The 10,892-nt window shown below is 45.7% G+C and overlaps 1 protein-coding gene across 1 annotated transcript in view; it reads right to left on the bottom strand.

Moving 5' to 3' along the window:
- Positions 1-6,161, bottom strand: part of MRPL48 (mitochondrial ribosomal protein L48) — a 14,131-nt gene extending 7,970 nt beyond the window's left edge. Inside the window, exons 1-4 of the mRNA XM_015815503.2 lie at positions 6,023-6,161; positions 4,279-4,331; positions 3,530-3,573; positions 1,770-1,855 (exon numbers count right to left, since the gene is read on the bottom strand). Coding sequence (XP_015670989.1) covers positions 1,770-1,855; positions 3,530-3,573; positions 4,279-4,331; positions 6,023-6,043 — 204 coding nt within the window. The 5' untranslated portion in view covers positions 6,044-6,161. The remainder of the gene's footprint in view (positions 1-1,769; positions 1,856-3,529; positions 3,574-4,278; positions 4,332-6,022) is intronic.
- Between the last annotated feature and the right edge of the window lie 4,731 nt (positions 6,162-10,892).

Here is a 10,892-nt window from a genome sequence, read left to right on the forward strand (position 1 = left end):
GCTTTTTCAACAAGCGGGCCTGACCTAGGGTGAATTTTAAATAGGGAAAATTTTTAATGATTTTAAATAGTCACAGCCACTAATATTTGGATTTTAATTGGTTTTTAGAAGGGGTAATTTTGTATATTGTTTTAACATGCTGTGAGCCGCCCTGAGTCCCATGGGGAGAAGGGCGGCATATAAATTTTGTAAAAATAAAAAAAAATAAAATAAAAAATTTAACAGCTAACCAGCCTATGTAATGTAAGATGTAATGAAGGGAATGACTCAGCAGGGTCTGTGTCCCTTTAAGAGCCGTTGTATAAAAGGAAAGGCTCCGCTGATGTGTTCTCTCTCTTCCGTTTCCTGCTGTAACTGTGGTGTGTTGGATCCTGCCGTATTAGCATGTGTATGTATATTGTTCCTGGTGTATGATATTGTAGCTAGTGTAAGATAAACCACCATTTAATATAGACCGCTGTTTACTGTGTTTACTCCTGGGTTATCTCGCACAATAAACCTGTGCACGCTCTAACACTAAGCCTTAAATGCAGAGCCACTATTAGGACACCAAAGTCTGAATATATTAGTCTCTGTCTACAAGGGACAGAATCTAATTCAGAATCTACAGATAGTCCTTGACGGAATGGAATGGAATGGAATAGAATAGAATAAATGGAATGGAATGGAATGGAATAGAATAGAATAGGAGCTGGAAGGGACCTTGGAGGTCTTCTAGTCCAGCCCCCTGTTCAAGCAGGAGAACCTACACTGTCTCAGACAGGTGACTGTCTAGTCTCTTCTTAAAAGCCTCCAGTGATGGAGCACCCACGATTTCTGGTGGCAAGCTGTTCCACTGGTTAATTGTCCTCGCTGTCAGGAAGTTTCTCCTTAATTCCAGGTTGCTTCTCTCCTTGATCAGTTTCCAACCATTGTTTCTCGCCCTCCCCTCTGGTGCTCTGGAGAACAACGTGACCCCCTCTTCCTTGTGGCAGCCCCTCAGATACTGGAACACTGCTATCATGTCTCCCCTATTTCTTCATTTCTTTAGACTGACCAAACCCAAATCCCGCAGCCGTTCTTCGTATGTTTTAGCCTCCAGGCCTTTGATCATCTTAGTTGCTCTTCTCTGAACTTTTTCCAAACTCTCAACCTCTTTTTTGTGATACAGTGACCAACATTGGCTGCAGTACTCCAGGTATATACTTAACAACCAACGAGCCCAAAATTTCCGTGGCTAAGCCAGAGAGATGTTAAGTAAGCTTCGCCCCATTTTACGACTTTTCTTGCCACCGTTGTTAAGTGAATCCCTGCAGTTGTTAACTTAGCAACAGGGTCGCCAAACAAATCTGGTTTCCCTATTGACTTCGTTTGTCAGAAGGTCGCAAAAGGGAACTGCGCGGCCGCTGTAACCGTTGCAAGTACACGCCAGTTGCCTAGCGTCCGGATTTCGATCCCATGACCACGGAGATGCCGCAACGGTTGTGTGTGGGGAGGTGAAAAAACGGTCAAAAAATCACTTTTCCCATTGCTGCTGTAACTTTGAACTGCCGCTAAACAAAGAGCTGTAAGTCAAAATCGCTCTAATAAAAAGCAGAAGGAACAAAACAGCAACACTGACATGTAATCAGTTGTAATCTCCTTTTTAATCTCCTTTTTAATGGCTTGCTGAGCAATCCATAGCCTCTTTCTAATCCAGAGAGCCCTCAGCCGACAGTCGGGTCCCTCCAGGAATCTTGTCTTTAAGGAAGGACAGAATCGGCAAACATTTGAGATTTGTTAATGCTCACCTCTGGGGGAAGGAGATGTCTGTAGCGGCCGATACCATGAGTTGGCTGAGACCTGTAGTGCCTCTGAAAATTCTGCTGTAGGACACCTTTGAAAGAGCAGACAAAAAAAAATACAGACATTTTAAAGATCTAGAGCAGATCTCAGCATTTTACACACCTATACACACACATACCTTGACCGGCCCACATCCAGTCCTTTGGCTGTCCCTGTCGGACCTGCGTGAGGCCAATTGGAAATTAGAGATCCAATGTAAATAATTCAGTTACTTGTCTGAAATGGTATAGGGCAGGGGCCCTCAACAAGTGGGTCGCGGCCCGGTGTTAAGCCGTGGGCTACTGGCCACCAGGCCACTGGACAGGCTGGACAGTGTGTGCACGTGCGCGCGCATAACCACACACTCGCTCTAGGGCCACGGCTGTGGGGCGCGAAAACAGGATGCCGCGCTGCACAGTGCAAAAATGGATCGTCGCTGCGTCTCAGGGCACAAAAACGGCCCGCCGCCACACCTTGGGGCACAAAAACAGGCCACCACCGTGCCATGGGGTGCAAAAACAGGCCACCGCCAAGCCTCAGGGTGCAAAAATGGGCTGTCGCCACGCCTCATGCTGCAAAAACGAACCACCACCGCGCCTCGGGGCACAAAAACAGGCCACCACTGCACCTCATGTTGTGAAAACAGGCTGCCACCACGCCTTGGGGCGCAAAAATGGGATGCCGTCACGCCTCAGGCTGTGCAAACAGGCCGCCACCACACCTCAGGGCACAAAAACAGGCCACTGCAGCGCCTCAGGCTGCAAAAATGGGCCGCTGCTGCGCCTCAGGCTGCGAAAAAAGGCTGCCACCATGCTTCAGGGCACAAAAACAGGCCACCGCCACACCTCAGGCTGCAAAAACGGGCCTGCCGCGCCACAGGGCACAAAAACGGGCCACTGCCACGCCTCAGGACACAGAAACGGGCCACCGCAGCGCCTCAGGCTGCAAAAACGGGCCGCTGCCGCGCCACAGGGCACAAAAACGGGCCACTGCCGCACCTCGGGACGCAAAAACGGGCCTGCCGCGCCACAGGGCGCAAAAATGGGACCCTGCTGCAACATGGGTCGTGAAAACGGGACACCGCCACGCACGAAAATGGGCCGACACCACATCTCGGGGTACAGAAACAGGTCACTGTGCACAAGAATGGGGCAGGGCTAGCGAGTCTCACGCAAGCGCTAACCCCGCCCCGTTTGCGTCACGCACATGCTTGTGACCCCGTGCGCGCGTGCGCATGCATAAAATGCTTCCCCCTTTCCCTCCAGTCTGCCAACCAAGAAAGGTTGGTGACCTCTGGTACAGGGTCTACCGCTTGAGCAGGGGGTTGGACTAGAAGACCTCCAAGGTCCCTTCCAGCTCTATTCTGATTGTGTATATGTATGTAACAGTATCTCCCATGTATGTTGGAACTACTGTGTAGCTGGGAAATACAGTGGTTGTCATCCAGCATGTCAAAGGGAACAGACCCGGGAAGGCTGATCCGTCTGAAACATTTTTACAGTGGGAAAATGACTGGGGAGAGGCCCACTCTGTGGCCAGCTGTTTTTGCCAAAAAAAAAGGGGAGAATATAATATCCTCTCATTTATTTATTGAATTTATTTGCTGCCCATCTCGTAACAAACCACTCTGGGTAGCAAATTCGTCGTATCACAGCATAGCCCCAAAGACGGTTCTCTTTCCTAGGATATGACAAATTGTTTAAAAAAACCCACAAAATCTTCTTACCTACAGAACAGATTGGATTCCTTCTGGATGATTTTAATGAAAGGCTAAGAAACAAACAGGGAGATAAAATCCTTATTAAACTTGGGAAGTACTTCCACAGGACAAAAACTTTCACAGCCTCCTTGAGCTTCTCTAATTAAAATGTAATTAGCATGCAAAGCTCCCATCCCAATTGGCAATTTGCAAATTCTCTACGAAGAGTGCAAGTCATAAAAGCCAAAGAGAACAATCCTGCGTTAATTTTTTAATCTTTTTACGCAGTTTCCCTCTTACAGTGTTTACAATCAGGCTAAGTGTCAAAATTCTTCCTGTCTTTTTAGCGATATCTTCCATCAGGACACAAAACAAGACACAGATGGTTGTCAATTAACTGGGGCCAGAATTTCTGTTGTTTAGCAAGGCAGTTGTCTACTGAGTTGTGCCCAATTTTATGACTTTTGCCCTTGTTAAGCAAATTGCTGCAGATGCTAAGTGGATCAGCCTTTGCTAAACAAAATCCAGTTCCCTCGTTGAGTTTCCTTGTTAGAAGCTATCTGGGAAGATTGGAAATGGTGATCACATGACTCTGAGACATTGCAACCATCATAGATGCTGATTACTAAGCTCCCAAATCTTAATGAAGTGATCATGGGGATGCTGAGACGATCATAAGCGTGAGGAACAGTCATAGGTCACTTCTTCCAAGGCGACTGTAACTTCAAACAGTTGTTAAGGATTATCTGTAATGTGCAGAGCACTGGGTACCTTACCTGAAAAAAGCAGATCCTTGCTTTAAAACAGATTCCTTTCCCAGGGACAAAACCTGCAGAAGAAAGTTAAAATTGTCAATTATTGAAATAAGAAATACGTTATCAAGCCCTTTTCAAAGTACAAGGTTAGTGACTTTCCAAAATTGACTGTATAAACCCGCAAAACGGTTTGCAAGAAACCGTAACCCAGCTGATGTCCTACATTTCTCTTTCTGCTTCGTTTCTCTCATTTCCAGGCAACTATTTCAACAGTACAATATCTAAGGGAACAACGAAGCCTAAATTCATTCTTGATGTTGCACTCTTGACCTAAAATGTATGACGGTTGTTGTAAGTTGCGAAGTCGTGTCCGACCCATCGTGGCCCCATGGACAACGTTCCTCCAGGCCTTCCTGTCCTCTACCATCTTCTGGAGTCCATTTAAGCTCACGCCTGCTGCTTCAGGGACTCCATCCAGCCCCCTCCTTCTCTGTCGTCCCCTTCTTCTATTGCCCTCCATCTTTCCCAGCATGAGGCTCTTCTCCAGTCAGTCCTTCTTTCTCATTAGGTCGCCAAAGTACTTGAGTTTCCACTTCAGGATCTGGCCTTCTAAGGAGCAGTCAGGGTTGATCTCCTCTAGGACTGACCGGTTGGATCACCTTGCAGTCCAGGGGACTCGCAGAAGTCTTCTCCAGCAAGTCTTCTCCAGCACCATAGTTCAAAGGCCTCCATTCTTTGGCGCTCAGCCTTTCTTACGGTCCGACTTTCACAGCCATACATTGCAACTGGGAAAACCATGGCCTTGACTCTACGCACTTTTGTTGGCAGGGTGATGTCTCTGCTTTTTAGTATGCTGTCTAGATTTGCCATAGCATTCCTCCCCAGGAGCAAGCGTCTTTTAATTTCTTGGCTGCAGTCCCCATCTGCAGTGATCTCGGAGCCCAGGAAGATAAAATCTGTCACTACCTCCATTTACAACTGTGTTACTAACTTAACTGCAGCGATTCACTTAAGACCCGTGGCAAAAAGGTCGCAAAATGGGGCAAAACTCACTTTAAAATTGTTTCACTTAGCAACAATCGGGCTCAACTGCGGTCGTAATTCGAGGACTTGCTGCATGTTGCCCACATCACTGTTTTGGGGCTCAATTGTGGTCTAAGTCAAGGATTAATTCTCTAGTGTCCTGACACTAGATTTACATTTTTAAAAGGGAAAAAAAAGGCCTAGAAATGCATAAACAAATGGAACTTGTCTACCAGGGGAATGGAGCATTTTTAGGAAGAAAATAGCTATTCTTGGGGGGGCATGTTTATAAACAATAAGAAAGGCGGGATAAAACCTCAAAGAAATAAAACGAGTGAAGTGTATTAAATCCCAAATAAATAAAGTAGAAAGTGCAAAAGCAGAGAAAAATAATAATAATAATAATAATAATAATAATAATAATAATAATAATAATAATAATATAAAGTTATATTTACATATTTACATATATTTAATAGTTATATTTACATTCCTATTGTGGGAAAAAAATAAATAAGAAAGTTTGGAGAAACCAAATTACCCATAGACAGGTAATTCACCAATTCCCCAAGCACTCGTTCGGTTCCCCCCTCCCTTTTCCATCCACTCATGCTCTCCCATCTTGAGGACCCCCAGATGGCTCGGCTGGGCATGATGGGAGCTGGAATCCCACCCCCTCCAAGGACGAGGCAGAGGAGGATAGGGGTTCGGGACGGGGCCGCCCCCTCCCCAAGATACCTACTTTCCCCAAGGCCGCACTCATGATCCCCAGCGACGCCCCCGACCCTCCAGGCGGTAACCACGGCGACGGGAGGGGGCTGAAATCACGAATCCGAAGAGGTCACCCTAATGCGTTCCCCCGCGGCTCCGAGGTCCGTCACTAAAACGGTCCCCCTTCCTCCCTCTCCCGCGGACTCCGAGTTCCGCGGCGAGTTTGTTCCGCGGCAGCCAATCAGGAGTGGCCTCTCCGCAGTGGCTGTTTTGATTGGCTAAGAAAGGAGCACAGAGAGAAAAAGAGGAAGCGGTAGAGAATTGTACAGAATAGCAGAGTTGGGAGGGCTCTTGTAGGTCATCTAGCCCAACCCCCTGCTCAAGCAGGAGCCCCTATGCCAGGGGTAGGCAACCTTGGCTCTTTTATGACTCGTGGACTTCAATGCCCAGAATTCCTGAGCCAGCATGGCTCAGCTTGGAAACAAACACGCACCACCTGCATTTGGGTTTGTTTGCATGTGGCTACCTGTGTTGTGCAAATCCAGGAATGGTGGCTTATATGTGGGAATGAATGTCAACCAGTACATGAAAGCCTTCCCAGGTGAGATCTGCCTCCATCCTTTTGGCCTTTGGTAAAAGCCTTAAAACCTGGTTTGGGACTGGATGGGACTGGTTTCATTCAGGAGGTGGTTACAGATATTCCTCGACTTAACAACCATTTGTTTAGTGACTGTTCAAAGTCACAACGGCACTGAGAATAGTGACTTATGACCGTTGCAGCGTCCCCCTGGTCACAAGATCAAAATTCAGATGCTTGGCAACTGACTCATATTTATGATGGTTGCAGCGTCCTGGGGTCATGCTATCTCCTTCTGAGACTTTTTAACAAGCAAAGTCAATGGGGAGGCCATGTTAAGTGTTACTCACTTCACAACTGCAGTGACTCACTTAACAACTGTGGCAACTGAGTGGCGGGGAATGGAAGGATTTATACTCCTTGCAGACAGCCGGTCATTTGCATCCTTTTAAGAGTCGTCGTTGAGGCCACTTGGAGGTTTATCTATGTTTATACAACACGGTCTTTTCAGCAGTTCCAAGAAGGCTCCACACCCATTTGCACCACTCAGGTGACCCTGAGGACACAGACGAACCTCCAGGTGGCCTCAACGACCCTTTAAAAGAATGCAGATGTCTGCAAGGAATATAAATCCTTCCATTCCCCACCATCCAGTCAGAGCAGAAGAAGCTTCTTGGGTGTCTATGGAGGTTCTCAGTCTTCCAGGTCCTGGTTGTCCCAAACGTGTTTTTTTCAGGAGGCAACTGGACTTCCTTGTTTTTCTTTGAAGATGTTTCGCTTCTCATCCCAGAAGCTTCTTCAGCTCTGCCTGGATGGTGGGGAATGGAAGGATTTATACTCCTTGCAGACAGCTGGTCGTTTGCATTTTTTAGAGGGTCGTTGAGGCCACCTGGAGGTTTGTGTGTGTCCTCAGGGTCACCTGAGGACACAGACAAACCTTCAGGTGGCCTCACTGACTCTCTAAAAGGATGCAAATGACCAGTTTTTCTGCAAGGAGCATAAATCCTTCCATTTCCCACCATCCAGTCAGAGCAGAAGAAGCTTCTGGGATGAGAAGCGAAACGTCTTCAAAGAAAAACAGGGAAGTCCAGTTGCCTCCTGAAAAAAGCACCTTTGGGTTTTTCCTTGAAGACTTTTCGCTTCTCATCCAAGAAGCTTCTTCAGCTCTGACTGGATGGTGGGGAATGGAAGGATTTATACTCCTTGCAGAAAAACTGGTCATTTGCATTCTTTTAGAGGGTCATTGAGGCCACCTGGAGGTTTATCTGTGTCCTCAGGGTCATCTGAGTGGTGCAAATGAGTGATCTATCTATCTCCAATCTGCAACACAATCCTTTCAGCAGTTCCAAGAAGGCTCCACACCCATTTGCACCACTCAGGTGAGCCTGAGGACACAGATAAACCTCCAAGTGGCCTCAACGACTCTCTAAAAGGAGGCAAATGACCAGTTTTTCTGCAAGGAGTATAAATCCTTCCATTCCCCACCATCCAGTCAGAGCGGAAGAAGCTTCTTGGATGAGAAGCGAAACATCTTCAAAGAAAAACAAAGGAAGTCCAGCTGCCTCCTGAAAAAGCACCTTTGGGACAACCAGGATCTGGAGGACGGAGAAGCTCCATAGATAGAGACTATCTTATCTTATCTTATCTTATCTTATCTTATCTTATCTTATCTTATCTTATCTTATCTTATCTTATCTTATCTTATCTTATCAAGTGGAACTAGATTGAAATCTCTGGAGCCTCCACCTGTCATGCTGCGTGCCGTAAGCTTTGATTGCAGGTCTCCGCCGTTGCCCCCTCTTGAATATCTAGGATGAATCACAGAACACGGAGGAAGATGGCTGGGTTATGAATAGAACAGACTGCACCATCCGTTTAGCAGAGCTTGGAGGAAAAAAAAGATCACGTAATAATGTGTTGCTGCAAGGTAACTATGATTTGATATCCTCGGAGGCAGGTGCTTAGCAACCCACAAGTCTACTAATGGGCTCAATCCACCGGGGAGTTTTTGCCTTGCAGCAAACTTGATTTAAAGGCGTGGGAATTATATGGGGGGGGGCCCTGGAGGGTTTTGCGCGCCTAGGTGAGGTTGGGCAGCTCTCATTCGCTTCCTGATCAATTATCCGGGGCTCCCAGCAAGAAAAGACAATCACAAAGTCACTCTCCTCGCCAGGCCGGCATTCACGAGCCCCGTTTTTCTCCCCGTTGGTTGAAAAGAGACACCGATGTCTCTCCGCCATTCGTTTAAAAAACACATGAATTGTCCTGCTGATTATTCTCCCTTCCTTTTAAGAAGATTTGAGTTTGGTCCTGTTCCTTGGACGAAGCGAAGCCATTTTGAAGCAGCTCAGTGGTCATCTTAACCTCCAACATAGAACGTAGAACAACAGAGTTGGAAGGGACCTTGGAGGTCTTCTAGACCAACCCCCTTCTCCCAGCAGGACGCCCCAAACCATTTCAAACCAGACTCTTTTTTAAAAGCTTTCAGCGATGGAGCACCCACAACTTTTGGAGGCCAGTCGTTCCACCGATTAATTGTTCTCGCTGTCAGGAAATTTCTAGGTTGCTTCACTCCTTGATTAGTTTCCATCTGTTGCTTCTTGTCCTGCCTTCAGGTGCTTTGGAAAAGAGGTGGACCCCCAACTCTTCTTTGGGGCAGCTCCTGAGATATTGGAAGAGTGCTGTCATGTCACATCTGGTCCTTCTTTTCATTAGACTAGACAGAATTCCTGAGCCAGCCATGCTGAGGGGAAAGGGAGAGGTTTCCAAGCTGAGCCATGCTGGCTTAGGAATTCTGGGAGTTGAAGTCCACAAGTCATGAAGGGGCCAAAGTTTTCCCCATGCTGGCTCAGGAATTCTGGGAGTTGAAGTCCATGAGTCATGAAGGGGCCAAAATTTTCCCCATGCTGGCTCAGGAATTCTGGGACTTGAAGTCCACGAGTCATGCAGGGGCCAAAGTTTCCCCCATGCTGGCTCAGGAATTCTGGGAGTTGAAGTCCACGAGTCACAAAAGAGCCAAGGTTGCCTACCCCTGGCCTAGAGATTTTCTAAAGCCAGGATGACTTTATATTCGAAGCGAGATAGGCGGCCATCAAATCAAATCAAATCAAATCAAACCAATAAATAAATAAATAGTACAGGTAGTCCTCGACTTACAACAGTTCATTTAGTGGCGGTCTGAAAGTTCGCTCAAACACATAACTTACAACCATTTTTCACACTTACGACCACGGCAGCCTCCCCATCATCACATGATCAAACTCCAGACACTTCACAACTGACTCATATTTATGACGGTCGCAGTGTCACGTGATCCCCTTTTGCAAACTTCTGACAAGCAAAATCAAAGGGGAAGTCAGATTCGCTTAAGAATCGGGAGACTAACTTAACAATTGCAGCAATTCCCTTAACAACTGTGGCAAGGAAGGCAGTAAATTGGGATGGAGTGGAGACCACACAGGGGCAATTTCTCCAGTTGTTTGATGTGTTGGTACAGAATCTCACAAGCATAGAGGAGAAAAGAATAAATCTTAACAGAAAATCACAGTCACCCAACAATTCAAGGTATTGCACAGATTTCAAACTGCAATACTGTATATTATATTAATGTTATATTATATTATATTAGTATTATAGTATAGTATATTATAGTAATAATAATATTATTATTACTATAATATACTATAATATAATATATATAATATAACAATTCAAGGTATTGCACAGATTTCAAACTGCAATACTGTATATTTATATTAATTATATTATATTAGTATTATATTATATATATTATAGTATAGTATAGTATAGTATTATTCTATATTATATATATTAGTATTATATTAGTATTATAGTATAGCATATTATATTATAGTATATTATAGTATAGTGTTATTATATTATAGTATTATTATATATTATTATATATCATATCATATCATATTATAATGTTATGTTATGTTATGTTATATATAAATGAAATTATCCCAATTTTTCTACTTTCTTCTGCCAAGGTGCAGTTCAGAACTCTCGGCCTACAACTCCCTTCGTGTCAGGGTGAGGATGATGGAAGCTGTAATGCTCCCTAGTCTATAGCGAGACGGGCGGAATACAAATGTAAAGAAATAACAATAATACTCGCGGGCGCCACGTTGCAGAAGCCTTTCCCATGAAGGATGTCCCTGAGACCCAAGCAGGGAGAGGAGGTGCGGGTAACCATGGGAACGGGCAACGATTTCCCACAAAACCCGCCTCCCGGGGGCATTTCGACCAATGGTTACCGTCCGTGTGACGCCGCAGGTAGGCCGACGTCACCACCTCGCAA

Source organism: Protobothrops mucrosquamatus, unplaced genomic scaffold (assembly GCF_001527695.2).
Source record: "Protobothrops mucrosquamatus isolate PMUCROS unplaced genomic scaffold, P.Mucros_1.0 scaffold344, whole genome shotgun sequence".
Classification (NCBI taxonomy): domain Eukaryota; kingdom Metazoa; phylum Chordata; class Lepidosauria; order Squamata; family Viperidae; genus Protobothrops; species Protobothrops mucrosquamatus.